The following is a 15684-nucleotide window of genomic DNA, read 5'->3' as shown; positions in this document are numbered from 1 at the left end:
TTCTGATAATAGCGAATATCAGAGGTCAGGACGGATAGTCCTGAAAGATGAATTCCTTCAGATCTTTGTGTTGTCCACCAGCAATTTCTCACATGATAGCAACTGCCTGGCTGCACAGCAGCCATGTGCTCTGCCTCTGTATAGGCTGCTGCACACTCTCAGCCACTCAGAATACCACTTCAGTTTAATTAGAAGTCTAATGCTCCATCTGACAGGATGAAAAGATCCAAACTGTTTTTTGTAATCCTCACTAGGTCTCTTAGAATTACCCAAAACAAAGCATCCCTCTCTTTGGCTTTGCTTGCCCTGTATCTGCAGTAAGCTCCTCAGTGCTGTCCTCCAATTCCTTCTTGTCCACCTTTGATGTAACTTTTTCAGCACAACACAAACTGAAGCCACCCAAGGGCTGTTAAGGAAAGCTGCACCTCCACTAGTAGATGATGGCTTCTCACCCAGCCAGCCTTCAGCAGAAGGCAACAAGAAAGTAGGAAAGAGGTGGGGCCCAGAACTCTCCTGTGTATGAGAGCAGAAAATGGAAACCCAGCTCAGTACCTAATATCCACTGGCTACACTGAAACCTTGTTCTCCACTGCAGCAGCCCCTGGGTAGGCAAGTTAACTGATTAAACCTTTCTCAGGCAAGTCTCTTGCCTTTGGCCCTAAGCATTCTCACCCAAGGAAGCACTTCAGCTCCCCTGGCCTCCTGAGCTCCTCCTAGACCTGCTCAGAGGTAACACAATCTTTCGGTTGCTGGACTAAAGCACAGGTCCAGCTTTGGCTTAATTTCAGTAGGATCTGTGTTACGTCCTGGTGTAAAAGTTCCTTTTCCTCAGCAAGCCTTGCCTCTGTGTAAGCATGAAGTTGGTCACTTGAAAACATTTGTGAAGAGCAGCAGCTGGGATCATAGGAGACTACTAGGGACATTCCAATAGCACGTGTCTATTGATTATACAAGGTGTCATCATGTTAGGTCATTTCAAAAATTAAGCTGTTTCACCTTGGTCCAGCTGCTGCCCCATGAGGCAGTGTGCAGGTTGTGTGCCCTTGCTCTGATCTCCTCTCTTCTTCAACTATTGATGCTTCTGGACAGACTGGGACAGGCAGAAAAAGTAACTCATAAATCCTGTAATAGGATTTTTCTTCTTTTCCACTTGTTTTTTCTGTGTTTGGTTTTGGGTTTTTTTTTTTGTTGTTGTTTGGTTTTTAGGTTTTGGTTTTTACTGGGGTTGGTTGGGGTTTTTTAAGCACGCTGTTTCAGAAGCTTTCCACAAGTGCCTATTCAAATGCTTTGTCTCACCTATCCCGATGTATTTAATTACATGTAATGTTTAACACTTAAAGCAGCTAATACTGAATCTGCTGCTGGGAGATAATCTAACTAGCTAAAATGTTTCATCATGTATTACATATCTTTATTTTGCCTTTATTTAAGTACTGTCCTCTCAGAGTTAGGAGAACAGTGATTTTTTTTCTTTGTACCATGGGAAAACTGCTTTCAGGAGGTTCAGAGACGTAGAATGCTGAGCAGCTCTTATACTTGACACTAATTGGGTACACTTTGTGTGCAGCTTTGTCACACAGGCCGGTTGCATGAGAAATGTAGAAACAGCCCCAGGCGATTGTAGGAGGGGCCCAGTGATGCTACAGAGTAGCAATTGCTTAGTCATCACATTTCTGACGGATTAAACCACTCCCGTGACACCTCTTGCCCTACCCTGATTTCATGCAAACGGTTGGTTCAGTTAGACCTTTCTGTGCATTTACTTAGTTGCTACATTTTTTCTTTAAATAGTCTGCTTAAAACAATTATGAGATTGCAAAGTACAAGTAACTGAGGGAGGACTGTTTCAGACAGCTGCATTTTGCAGGCCATGGCTAGTTTACACATACATCTCTAGTTTTAAACTCTGAACACCTTTGAGAGAGGAAAGCAACAAGCAGGAAGTACAACCTAATCCTCTAACCCTCCAGACTATCACTAACTGCACCCTCTCATACTGGGAGATCATGAAAAAGAAGCTGTTTGCCTTGGCAATTCCTGGGAGGAATTTTTAGGTTTAGCCACTAAAGCTTTTGAAGAATCATATGGGAGAGTGGATCATGCTGTATCTTACCAAGACCTTCTGGAGATTATTTTTTTCATTTTGAAAAAATCTGTGGGATTACTGTGGCACAAGGGACAGCCACCAGTTTCCAGCAGGGCTCCTGAAGCTGCAGCAAGGTCACTGTGGAGAGAGAGGGCTGCTGAGGCACTCAGCTGTGGGTGGGACACAGGGACCCTCCTCCACAGCACTTTCCAGAGCTGCTAAGCATTACCACCACGGGCTGAACTGCTGGCTCACCTTGACCAAGGTGGACACCTGCACCTCAAGGCAGCACCAAACAGGCCATTTCTGGTCGTCTTCCTAAGTTGCTTTGTCTGTTCTTGTCATCCCTGGGGGCCGCTCTTGTCCAGGCAGGGTCAGTTGGAGCCAACACTGGCTCCCCAGAAGGCAGCCAAAGAACTAAGAGGACAATTAAAGCATCCGACAGCAGCAGAAACCTCAGCAGTTTTTTGCCAACACAGCACTGCACAGCAGCCTGGCTAGAAAAGCTTTGTAGCCATGAACAACCATCTAAGAGAGCAGTGGGGGGGAAATCAACAACTTGTTCTCTGTTCCTCTGCTGCTGGATCATGACAGAGCAAATTGGGATGTCAGTCCATCCTGCACACCTCTGGTAAGCTTGAAGCACTTTTGCTAATGACAAACTTAGGCTGGGGCAAGGTGGACCTGGCCCTTCTCCTCTCCCCTTTCCCTAAAACCATTTTCTCCTCTCTCATTGCTTGCTCCTGTGCCTGGACAGTGACTGAAGAGGTAAGGGGCAATGGTGACAAGTTCCTGCCTGGCACAGCAGGCGTGTCACCCTTACTACCTCACCTCCCCTGCATAATAGGCATGAGGCTCTGCAAATGGAACCCAATGAGGATGATGGCTCATCTAGTTTGGAGGTGTCACCAAGGTTAAGATGGCCTACACCCCAAGTCAAAACCACTTCCATAAGGAAAAAAAGGGTCATGGTCATAGCAGACTCCCTTCTGAAGGGAACAGAAGGCCCAGTATGCAGACCAGACCCACTTCTCAGGGAAGTCTGCTGCTTCCCTGATGCCCAGGTTAATGTAAAAAGGAAGCTTTCTACCCTAGTATGGCCCTCAGATTACTGCACATTATTGGCTCTTCAGGTAGGCAGCAATGAAGTTGCAACAAGAAGTCCAAGAGCAATCACAAGACATTTCATCAACTGACTTCCAGTTCCAAGACATTTCATCACAAGACTTCCAACAACTGGTTAAGGGATCAGGAACACAAGTAGTGCTCTCCTCTATTCCTCCTGTTGCAGGGAATGATGGGGGAAGAAACAGGCAGAGCCAGCAGATCAATACCTGGTGTCACTGGCAGGATTTGGGGTTTGTAGATCATGGGTTGGTTTACCTACCAGGCCTGCTGGTAGGAGCTGGGGTCACTTGTCTCAAAGGGGGAAAAGGAATTTTGCTCAGAACTTAGCAGGACTCATTGAAAGAGCTTAAAAGTAGATGTGAAGGGGGAAAGGGACTAACGCAGGCTTGCTAAAAATATGCCTGTGGGTGGCATGTCAGTGTTTGTGGGATGGTTTTGTGGATGATCACATGGCCCTTCAGGGCTTTCTTACCAGGACAGCTCTCACACAGAGGAAACCCTTGCACTAGATTAAAAAAAGAAATACTATCACCCACACCTCTTGGGGAGAAGAGCCCACTGGCCTGTGAAAGGCTGCACCAATACCACTCACTTACTTGCTCCCTGCACTTGCCACTGAGCAGCCCTGATGTGCAGGGCCACCAAAATGATGATGGGGATGCTACAGATAGGGCCATAACCCATGGTTTGGGGTATTCCCAAACCTTGGAACTGTTAACCCAAACAAGGACTGGGGGATTGCTCCAAGAACTCTGAGCAGACAGCGAGCACTAAAAGCCTACAGTTACAGCCTGTGCAGACCTGTCTCAAGCTACGGATGTGGCTCAGGCTCTAATGAAACTGCTGCATTCTCACTTTTGTAAGAGGCTTCACAACAACCTGCTCTCCAGCTCAAACGCTGGGAAAAGGTCTCAAACCAGGTCTCAGATACCAATAACCAGAGCTGCAAGGATGCCTGAGCACCCAGCTCTCTCAGGACAAGGGGAAGGCATGCTCATTTTGCACATTGTCACCTCCAACACAAATTGTTATCGCCCGACTTAGAATACACAAATCCACTCCAGAAAAGTTTAATGTGGGTTCATGGGGTATCATATCCCAAAATAAAAAAAAAAAAATACAGTACAAGAAAGGAAAAAAAAGGCAAGCAGAATTCTCCAGTCTTTAAAGCAACCTAAATGCTTCAAATATATCAAAGCTATTATAAGGCTGCACACCACAGCAGCTGCTGGAAAAAGCTGTAGCAACCAGAGGACAAGAAGGCTTCATCTCCCAGAGATGGTGTGGAATAAGCAGCCCCCAAACCAGAAACCCATGCTTTGCAGAGACCTCAGGAATTACTGATACTCCCTTGAAGGGAAAGAAAAAGGGCAGAACTCTGTACCTTCGTGAGTGGCAAAGCATTCCTGCTGGGAACCAGACTGGCTGATCCCACCATGTTAACTCAGTGAGAACACATGTCCCAAGACACCAAAACTGCTTTGGCCACGCTGGCTGTGTGACACCACCTACTATGAGAAACCCTGGGGTCAGAGAAAAAAATGGAGAACCATTACAACAGCCTGTTAGGAGACCAGGAAGGGATCCAGGGAGGCACCGCACACAATTAGATGGAAACAAGCAACAGATCTTAGGAGTCAGCCTGGTACAGCACCACTTTCAGGGACATCTGCAGTACCTTCTGTCTCCCATTCAGTCTCTGGAGGAAGAATCTTAGGATAATTTAGTCAGGGACCTATGGTGTCTCTAGTTCCCCCACCCCTATTCAAAGCAGGTCTGCCTTAAAAGTCAGACCAAAAGCATGGCCACACAAGTACTGAGTTACCTCTGAAGATGGAGATCTCAGGACTCCATTCCAGTACACCCCAAATAAGCAGTGCATGGGCCGTAGATGTACTTTTGGTGTATTGGGGCCACACAACAACTGCCTGTAAGGTAAGTAATAGGTGCTTTCCTTCTGCCTACCAATCTTGTAGGACAGCACAATCTCTCATCATTCAAAATCACTTCCACATGAAAGCACAATGATGCATGGCTGCTCCACTCCACTGTAAGCTCTACAGCATTGGTACAAAACATTTAGTTCCCCTAGGACTACACAGCAGGAACAGAGAAACAGCTAAGCCTCCTAGATGTGCAGCTCAACCTGACAATAAATCGTAATGGGCTAGATGAGCTGAGGGAAAGGCTGGAGGAGCACTTAGTCAAACAAGGGAAAACACACAGCTTCCTGTGAACAAAACCATGAGCCTGTGGGAGGACCCACTCCTGGATGAGGAGTAACCAGCTGTCAGACCTGCCAGGCTTAGGAGTGTAATGCAGAACATTAAGTGCCCAGTAAATACTGCAGACATCACAGTGCCATCATCACAATGATAGCTTCCACTCAGAGAATATAGCAAGAAATTCAAAGGCTGGAAATTAAGAAAACCTTTACCGACACCAGCTCCATGGACTCCCCAACAAATGCTAAATATGAACCATGAGACTACAGGTTGAGATGCCCACTGAAAAACTGAGATAGACAAGCAGCAGAGATTTCACTTCCCTTGCCACTTGCTTCCCTAGAGAGGCACATAAGCACCTCCAGCTAGATGCCAGCTCGGGGCACTCTCCTATGCCATGTGCACAACACCAGGTGAGCCTGCTGTCCCCACCTAGCCCTGACAGTGTTCACATGTGCAGGCTGAGACACCCTCCAAACCATCGGGATCACCAAATTTCCTGCTGTGACCCCCGCAGGAGCACAAAGCACCTTGAGGGTTGAGCCAGGCTGGCCAGGTCTCTTCCTGGAGCTAACAGCAGCTAGACCTGCATGCAGCCCCTCGAGTGTGTTCCCTCCCATCACAGCCCCCTCGTGTGAGGAGGAAGATGGGCCTGAACCCCGTGGGCCAGGCAGGCAGAGAGCCGGTTCTGGACATCCAAGACGGTGTCAGGGAGGCGGGCAGCCGGCGGCCCGGCCACAGGCAGGCAGGCAGAGAGCAGGCAGGGCGGGAGCACAGCGGTTTATTGGCAACACAAGCAGAGGCGGCGGTGGCGGCGGCGGGCAGGCCCCGAGCAGGGTGCGGGGCGGCGGTGCTCCGGCGGGGCGGGGGACCCGGGGCCGCCCCCTGTCTATGTCAGCGTCTCGCCCTTGGTGACCTGCCGGGAAGAGGAAACGCTTCAGCCAAAGCCCTGGGGCCGGCCCGAGGCCCCCCCGCCCTCGCCCCACTGCTCACCCGGGCCTCGATGTACTCGATCCTGCGCTCCAGCGCCGTCAGCTTCTCGTTCAGGGTCGCCAGCCGGGACCGGCACGACATGTCTGGGGAGGCGGCAGAGACCGTGAGCACCCGCCCCGGGCCGCCGCCACCACCCCCGCCACCCACCCACCCCCGGCAACCCCGCCGCCCTCACCGAATGAGTTGAGGAAGTCCGCGATCTTCTTGATGGAGCTGGTGATCACCTCGATGTATTCGCGGTTGGCCCAGTCCTGATGGATCTCCCGCTGCACCGGGTCCTCCTGCACCGACATGGCCGCCACCGCTGCGCACCGCGCCTGCGCACCCCTCACCCCCCGCCGCGCCTGCGCGACACCGCCCCGGTACCGCCTCAGTCCCGTCGCCGGTACCGCCTCAGACCCCCGCTGCTGCCGCTGCTGCCACCGCCCGGTGCCTCAGGCCTCCGTGGGAGAGGGGCTCGGCCCCGCCCCGCCGTCCTCGTCGCTGCTCTCCGTGCCGCTCCCGCTCGACTCCTGCAGGGGGGGACGCGGCCGTCAGGGTGGAAGCTGCGCACACCCGCACCCTCCCCAACTCCTTTGCTTTACAGCAGCAGCTTCAGCACAGGCAGCGTCGCCCTAGAATGAGTGAGTACCTCGGCAGGACTGTCTGCGGAGTCCTCCCCATCCGAGTCCTTCTCTTCAGAGGCTTGAGTCAAAATTTCTTCTCCCTAAGTTGAACGCGAGAGACATGTACTGAGTGTATATGAAGCACACAGAGTGCTCGGATGGAATGGAACAAAGCAATGCTTTGTTACCACCTTAAATAAAAAGCTTTTGAGTAAAAAGCAGGTTGTGTCAACTGTCCCATTTCTGCTGTGCAAGATGAAGAAAACAGCCAGAGATTGCCTTCTGTTAAAACTGCACATGAGCACAAGTTAAAAGCAGTTCAAATTACCTTTTCAGCTTTTCACTTCTCCACAGTGTAGTTCTGGCCACAAAGCAGAGGAAGGATCCCCACATTGTTAATTATAAACCATAAAAACTGAGCACTTCAGTGCAAGAGAAGCCCCCAGAGATGCAGGCCTTTAATCTTAAAATTAAACACTTCTTTCTACTGCACTAGACATAACTGTAACACAGTCACATTAAATCTGGCCTTACAGCTTCTACCCACACACAAGGGCAGTGTTAGTACAATTAGTATTGTCTAATCCCAGGTTTTAATTATCCCAGGCAGGAAAGTATTTCTCACCTGAAGATCCCGATTTTTAAGGATGCCCACCCAGAATGCCTCCTGGCAGTGGTTGAAGGCCAGCATTGCCTTCACTCTGTATACAAATTGTTCCAGTGACTTCTTCAACAAGGGCACGTGGTTGGTCAGTCCAATGTCTTGGTGAATCTAAATATGAAACAGTACAACATGGCTATGATTGATTCTTGAATAAGTATTCTGATTATTTTAAAAAAAAAACATTGGTTATACAGGTAGGAGGGATGGGACACGATCCCCACTAAGCTTGCCCAGGTGATGTAATTTCTTGGCCAAATTCCTTTGTGTCTTTTGTTAAAAAAATGAAACTCAGATAAACCTTTTGTCTAAGACAGCAAAATGATCCCTTGCAACAATGCAGCCATATCCACTCTGGATAAAAATAGGAGTCTCAGCTTTTCTCATGAACCTTAGAGTGAGGCTAGTAACTTCTCTACATAAGTCAGATGAATTCTGCTGACCCGTGGGAAATTATTTGGAGAAGCTGCTTTTCTTTTGCTCCATGACCTCAGCAGCAGACTGGCATCACCTGCTCTGTTCTCCAAGAACAACACACGGCACTTTACACACAGATCTTTTACCACTGCCATCATATTCATGACAGCCACAGGTTGCTAGCACAGCAATATCTGGAAGCTGCATAGCTAGTGGTGTGTGTGACTGATAAATTTGGGTAAATCTGAGTCGCTTACAAGATATTGCTGGTGAAACAGCAGAGTTATCTATGGAGGCCAGCGATGGACAGTCACACTGTTCCAGTACAAAGCAAAAAGCAATGCTACCAGTGGCCAGATTCCAGAACTATCTTCCTAGGAAGGGAGATAGCTACTTGCTGATAGTCACAAGCTGCAGATTAATGCTACAAGGGAGTTTCAGGTCAGGAAATTGCTAAATTCCAAAGAACAAGGAAGAAAGAATGAGACAGGTGTTGAATAACTCACTGCAATGACTATCTTTTCTTGCTCAGTGCCTGTTGCAATTCCTTTACACTAGCTACATGTAATGTGTGTGCACTATTAACTCCAAAGCCAGCTTGTCCAGACCAAAGCACTGACTTCTGGAGGGCTAGGACAGGAGGGAACAGATGGAGTTGCTGTAAACAAAAACTACTCAAGGAAAGGCAGCTATGCCAGGTACTGTGTGAGATTTAGCTGCGGGTGAGCATCTCTTCCTGCTGGGCTTCAACCTGCAGTTCAGAATAGAGTCATTGCTAAACCAGACAACCTACCAAGAGCATGTACTTTGTGCTTATGTTTTCCTCTCTTATGATAATACTTTGTAACCTTCTACCATTAAGATGCTCTCATTAGCTACACTCTGAAATCAGATCAGCTTCATTTCTTGGAAGAGTTCAGCATGCCTGGTAAGAGGGACATGGCTTTGCTTTGTGTTCTGCCATGGGGGAATGTGTAACTGAGTACCAACAGCAAGCTGTTCTCTAGCCTATGGAGCAGACAGAAGCACAGCCATCATCAGCACTCATCAGAACCAAATCAGGAAAATCTCACTAATGACACCATCATCAATCACAGTGCTCCCTGGGTCTTGGAACATGCCCAACTGTCAGCAGGCAGTTTGGAGACTCATCAAAGTACCATGGCATTTGCAAAAATCTGTCTCCAGAAACTGTTCTTATGTCCTGCACTATATACACAAAGAGAAGAGAGGCTTGGTGTGGAAAAGGAAATGACAAATACTTGGGAAATTATAGGTGTAGCCAATTGCTACTGTCTGTTGTGTGATGCTCTTTAGAGACACTCATTAAGGGAAAGTAGCAAATCTTAAGTAACACTGCATTGTCAGTGAGCACCTACTAGTTTTGTAATAAAGTGACATCAAGACTTATGAAACAAATGTTTGTGTCAAATCCTCTTCAAATGGGTATGGAGCATTCACTGCATACATTTATTTGCCCTGATTCAGCTGCTCCCTTCTTGTGATTGCAAAAATGATTTGGCACAGAGACAATCACATTGCAACAGATCCAAGAGCAGTGGTAAAACACAGGAGTTCACTAACTGCAGTTATGTGTTAACAGGGGCCATGGGATACACCACTTGAAAACATCAGGCAAGTGCAAAGAAAAAACACCACAGGACAGGAGTTTGTGCTGCAATTAGAACTTATCTTACCTTGGAATGGCCACACATGTGATGAAGTTGTCTGGTACTCAGCTGCAAGGTTTTCAGCAAACTCTGCACATCATCCTGCAATAATTGAGGGGACAAGCAAATCATTCTCAAAGGATGTTTCCATAAGGGAAACAAAAATAATGAAAAAGTATTAGTCCTAGCAATCCTCTCAAAGGGTTATGGGATAGAGATACAATGTATGTATGCAGGGAACATCAAGCAGGATGAAGCCATAGGAGACTTGAACTGCACAAATAAGGCAAGGGAATGGTAATAAAAATATGACCACATATCACAGGGCCAAACACTTTGAAATGAAACTGATTTTGGATCAGAATTTGAAATAAATGCATATCAGTAAAAGCGGGGCAATTAAAATCAAGACAATCTTGTTGCATCTTGCCTTGACTACAACCTTCTGAAATATGGGAACCAGAGGAAAAGTATAAAATGTGCTGCTAGATGGTGGTATTTTTATGTCCAACACAAACTCTGAATATTGATATTCTTTACTGAGCAAATTACTGATACTTTCCATTGTCCAGTGGCAATGACTATCTGTTGAATAACCTTTTTCCCTCAAACATCCATGAGAACAGATCTTATATTTGCAATAGAAAGTAGTCAGCTATTAGAGAGATAAGTTCACAAGTTGTGAAGCCTAAGCCAAAGAATGACTCTCACTGGCAAAGATGGATTGCCTGGCAACAAAGTGGAGAGAATAAGTGAATTGTTCTTGCTTGCCATGTAGTGCAGTAAGGTTGGCCTGTTCATCTGCACTCACACATACTGTCCCGCACAAAGCTCCAAGAATTATTGCAAAGAGACCAATGCCACTGTCCATTTGGACTGCACCAACTTGACTGCTCATGAGCTTCCTACTCTGAGTGCCACCCTTGTGGTAATAACTTTTGAAGGAGAAGGAAGTTGAAGGCACTTCCTTTTCTAACAGTGAAGACACACAACCATAAGAGTGATGGCAAACTGTGATCTGTTTGCTGAGAGAGCACTGGATGGACAAGTAAACAGGGCAGAGCACAGCAGGAGACATTAGACATGTTTGACATGAAGTGTCACAGGTGTCACACCAACATGTGGCCAGAGACATGAATCTCCCAGCAAGCATCAGTCATGCTTCCCAACTGGTCCCATAGAGTTCTGTCTCCACAAGGCTTACCCTGTGTTTTTTAAAGCTGTAGTCCAGGAGAGGCATGGCAAGCTTCAGAAACGCTTCTACAAAGAGCCGGCCGTACTTTAAAAGAATGATAAATAGATCAGAAAGGTAATTTAAATTCTTATTCAAAGAACTATCACAAAGTCAGATAAGATGATGATCCAATCTTTCAAGCTACCATGGAGACTGTTCTCAATAAAACACTATATTCATGTGAAGGCTGTACTGGAATATATAGAATCAATACAGGGTCACACTTAAATCACAGCAGAGCAGGACAATGTCTCAACATTGTACACATCCCTGGTTTTATACACTAGCAAACTGGGAATAAAACTGACTAAAACCAATATGTTTGAGTCACTATAGTCCTAGCCAGAAAAGGGAGAGTTGCAAAGGGACACTTGATCTTTCTGGGCTCTAGAGGAGACCTGTCTGCTGCAATGTCTCCTCACATTTGCAGTACCATGGGGACAGGACTTACAGTCAGTAATGCCAATTGCAGGAATTTCATTGTGGTGGAGCCATACAATTACTGGAAGACAGTTAATGTATAAGAAACAGTATCTGCTTCTTCCAGAGAATTCAGTAACCATTCTACTCCACCAGAAGCAACAATTCAAGAAAGCTGGCCCTTAAACTGCTCTGTTCAGTTATTTTGAATTCTTGCTTACCTTCAGGCAGATGCTGAGTACAGGCCTGCTGTCAAATACCTACTTGGGCAAGAGAAAAAAGAGAGGCAAGATCAGTCAAGAAGTCTGTAGTAATGCAAGTCAATTAAAAATAGTCCTTCATTGTATGCTCTTCATGAAAGCACGAGACATGTTCTAAGGCAACCTCCATTCTCAGGTTTCAACAGGGAACACCACATCAGCCTGTGAAATGTCCCATCAGGCAGGAGTGCCTGGCAGGACGGCCGTTTGGTGATAGGAGGTGCACCTTTTGCAGATGTCACTGAATTATCTCAACAAGCCTGTTTTCTTACTAGACTGGGACTCAAGAGACCCATATCTGGTTGATGGATAAGTAACCACATAAGGGATAAAGCAAAACTAAGATGTGCAAAACATTGTATTTTGTAATATTGTATTATTTCAGAGGAAATAATGAAGCTATTACATTAGTGGTGCCAGCAGGCAAAAGGCCACAGGGAGCTGTGGTGCTACAGCAAACAAAGAAATGGAACAGATGGTCTCAGCTGCCTTAAAGGCTCCCTTCTGGTATTCATTTGTGTATATATTTTTGCCAATAACCAGTTGTATCACTAATTAGTAAACACTTTAACTGGCATAGCACACAGTGAGAGCTGGGAATGTACCCTGGTGCTGCTGTGGATTGCAAAACAGAGCTGAACTTGAAAAAGCTGCACTTGCCAATCATTACTTTAGGTATGATAAAAGCAAACATTAAGAATCAACCTAAGCAAGGAGAAAAGTGCAGCTGTACCTACTGCCTTCTGCCCAAAACATCATCACACTCAATGATGCTGAACATACTAACTCCAAAAGTAGTGGAAGTATTTCAAAACAGTGGGGCTGGACTCTAGAGCTCAACAGTACAGGACAACAGGAATTGTTACAGCAGGACTCAGTGGAAAATTGTATGTTACCATGAAATTAAAGGAAGCTGAGGGCTGTCAGATAAGCACTGAATGGAGGTTACAGAGAGACAAACCTCTTGTTCAGAGTATTAGCCTGCCTCCAGCTGAGTACATCAGAGGAATGTTTTCTTCTGTCAAATGTTCATCCAGACCTACCCGGGGGGTTTCTTCTATCTACCTTTTCCACACATGGTAGTGGACTCTCTCAGACATAAAACACTGTACTAGAGAATTGGAGCCTTCACTCAGTCCTTTTTCAGTACTTCTTTACACCATCCTGTCTTTGTGCAGACTTGTGTGTTTGTGTGAGAACTATGTTAGTAAGATGTGCAGGCTGTGAGAATTAAGCACTATTGAAGTGAAAGTTAAATGGAAACCCTTGCACACAGATTATGACTGGCTTTATTTACCACTTTCAGGTTGTTCCACTAGTCAACCATGCTTTGTGTTTTCCCCCTGTGCTCCTGAACCTGGGTACAATGGGCTTTGCTGGGAATCTGAAGGGAAAGCCAATAAAACATCCCAGAACCTCACCTTGACCAAGTTAACCAGGATATGGAAATTTCGCACAGCAATGTTCCACCGCAGCAGCTTCTCCAGTTGCACCTAGCAGGGCACAAGGGGACAAATATCCAAGATAGTCAATTTCTTCTCACCTTGCTGGGTGCTCTATCAGCATCTGCTGTACCCAAAGCATTGGTTTTGGTGAGGAAGGCAAAGGAAACAAAGCTTCACCATAGGCAGATTTACCAGAGCAAAGCCAGTTAATGGCAGTTCCAGCCTGATCAGTGCCCACATGGGTTAAAATGCTAAGAGTTAATACACTTCCTGACTGTCAAGGCAGCTCTTGGTTGCAAAATAATTTTGGGCTCCCACAAAGGCATGCAGACCAGCTGCACAGCTTTGTATTTTCATGATCACTACCTGTTTTCTGGTTATAGCTTCTGCTGGATTTTTTACATGGTACAAGCCAGGAAACAGAAACCATGAAATCATGCTATTTACATGTTACCCTGTATATCAGTTTTGGCTGATTCAGGAAGCTGACTACATTTCCTAGACCCTATTTAGAAGTAGGCTCCTTTTCAGTGAACACATCTTTATTGTACTGTTCAGTTTAACTTATGTCTCAGAGCCCAGTGCATTTATTTTCCTACCTCACTTGAGTCTGATGGTTTCCCAGCCGGGATGCTTTTCACTGAGCTCTCTAGCTGAGCCATCATTACTCTGAAGAAAACTGGGAATGTCTGCCTGTGGACAAAGTGAGAGCAACACTGAGAGCCAACTCTGAGCACCTTCTTGCCTTCAGAACAGTGTGGAAAAAATCATGGTTCTGAGCTTGGCATCCTTCTCAATAAGAAGTCACTGACTTATCCTTGGACTCCTAAGCATGTCTAACTCAGCCCCATCACCCACACAGATCCTGCAAAGTCACTACCACTCCCCCAGTATGAACCATCCAATTCTTTGTAGTTCTGGGGATGCACAGTTAAAGGTGTGCTGCAGTCAGCATAAGATATTTTGGTAGTTCCAAAGTGCAGGAACTTTGACCATGCTGTGCTTCAAGTTCCAGGAGCAGAAACATGCTAAATCTGTGCTTCCAAATTCCTTTGCTAGGAGCAGAAACACTCTGAGTGTGCTTTTGCACTCTTGACATCAGGTGAGGATTGCCTACAGCCACCTCAGGCCTCTTTTGAGATGACTTTTGGAGTGCTTCATATCACCACAATAGTATAGAAAGAGGCAACATACCTGAGGAGAGACAGCAGTTCATTCTCCAATTAAAATAGCTCACAAATAATAAACTCAATATTGTGCTAATGCAAAAAGACATTCCACATTAACATAAAGTGAGTCATGCACTAACATGTTGTGTACTACCAAGAAATGTTTACAAATGCTCATAGTAGTCCACAGCAGTAATAACATGAAACCATAACAGACCATAAAATAAGAAAATGAAATAATAAAAAGAAGATATTGCCACTGTGCATCTCATGAAATTCCAAGTTTCTAATGATATAATTACCTGCTTAATGTAGGATAAGTAGAAGAACATCCATCTTTGGCAGAGTTGACCAGCTCAGAAACACCAACACTGGAGATTTCTTCTATAGCTTTCAGGATGTTATCTGTGTGGTCCAGGTAGACACTAAATCCCAAAGCAGTTTAGTTCATCAGTAAATATTATGCAGAATAACACAGCAAGCTCTTGAACACTGCCCTACCTAAAACTGTGGCCTAAAATTTTCAAGTTCATTCCTATGACAAAGGCAACCATATATAGGAAATCCAAACCTATAGCTTTAACTGTCACAGTCAAGTCATTAAAAGCTACCATCATCTGAAATAAACCTGAATTTAATATTCCCTCATTCTTGTATTTAGGAAGGATGGACTGGGAAGAAGAGGAGATAGAACTGCCCTTTATGGAAGGGAATGGATAGAATGCCTGGAGCTCTGCCCAAGGATGGGTGATGAGCCAACCGAGAGCTTAGGAACAAGGATGAAAGCACCAGCAATATGGATGACATTGTAGCAGGTGGTTGGTACAGGCCACCTTGATCAGGAACAAGTAAATGAAGCCACCTGGTTTATAGATGAGTAGTGAATATTGTCTACCCTGAGCTGTGAGGCTTTCAACACTATCTCCTGTAAGATCCTTACAGAGTAGCTGTTGAAGGATGGGCTGGAGGAGCAGACAGTGAAATGGAATGAAAACTGGATGAACAGACAAGCACAGAGGTTTGTGCCTAGCATGATCCCAGGCAGCCTGCTCTAGGTTACCCTGCTGGAGCAGGGGGGTTGGAACAAGGTGACCTCCAGAGGTCCCTTCCAGCCTCAACCATCCCATGATTTTATCATTGTATTTCACCTCATACTCAGTCCTGGCTCTTCTCGACTTTAGCAGGAGCCAATTTGCTTTCAGTTTAGTGAAACCAAATCCAAACATTTTAGTCCAGATCCACACTGTACATTTGCACACATACAGATGTGCTGATGCACACTGACCAGCTATAGTCTGGCAAACATGAGGTCCCAATATGCTTCTACAGCCAATGGGTAACACACTTCCTGCCACTCGCTGCCCTTCAGTG

General features: G+C 46.0%; 2 protein-coding genes across 2 annotated transcripts in view; both read right to left on the bottom strand.

The window, feature by feature from the left end:
* Window positions 1-6204: 6204 nt before the first annotated feature.
* Window positions 6205-6769, bottom strand: BRK1 (BRICK1 subunit of SCAR/WAVE actin nucleating complex). The gene is made up of 3 exons (XM_071755802.1): window positions 6608-6769; window positions 6433-6515; window positions 6205-6355 (listed from the first exon to the last, which is right to left on the bottom strand). Exons 1-3 carry the CDS (start codon window positions 6723-6725, stop codon window positions 6329-6331), a joined length of 228 nt encoding a protein of 75 aa, XP_071611903.1. The 5' UTR covers window positions 6726-6769; the 3' UTR covers window positions 6205-6328.
* A 32-nt stretch (window positions 6770-6801) lies between these two features.
* Window positions 6802-15684, bottom strand: part of FANCD2 (FA complementation group D2) — a 40377-nt gene continuing 31494 nt past the window's right edge. The window contains exons 36-44 of the mRNA XM_071755805.1: window positions 14616-14738; window positions 13744-13837; window positions 13121-13192; window positions 11661-11699; window positions 10990-11064; window positions 9813-9887; window positions 7663-7809; window positions 7064-7138; window positions 6802-6944 (exon numbers count right to left, since the gene is read on the bottom strand). Of these exons, the coding sequence (XP_071611906.1) occupies window positions 6867-6944; window positions 7064-7138; window positions 7663-7809; window positions 9813-9887; window positions 10990-11064; window positions 11661-11699; window positions 13121-13192; window positions 13744-13837; window positions 14616-14738 (778 nt within the window). The 3' untranslated portion in view covers window positions 6802-6866. The remainder of the gene's footprint in view (window positions 6945-7063; window positions 7139-7662; window positions 7810-9812; window positions 9888-10989; window positions 11065-11660; window positions 11700-13120; window positions 13193-13743; window positions 13838-14615; window positions 14739-15684) is intronic.

The sequence above is a fragment of the Heliangelus exortis genome, chromosome 12 (assembly GCF_036169615.1).
Source record: "Heliangelus exortis chromosome 12, bHelExo1.hap1, whole genome shotgun sequence".
In the NCBI taxonomy this organism is placed as follows: domain Eukaryota; kingdom Metazoa; phylum Chordata; class Aves; order Apodiformes; family Trochilidae; genus Heliangelus; species Heliangelus exortis.
This window is presented reverse-complemented; position numbering and strand designations above follow the sequence as displayed.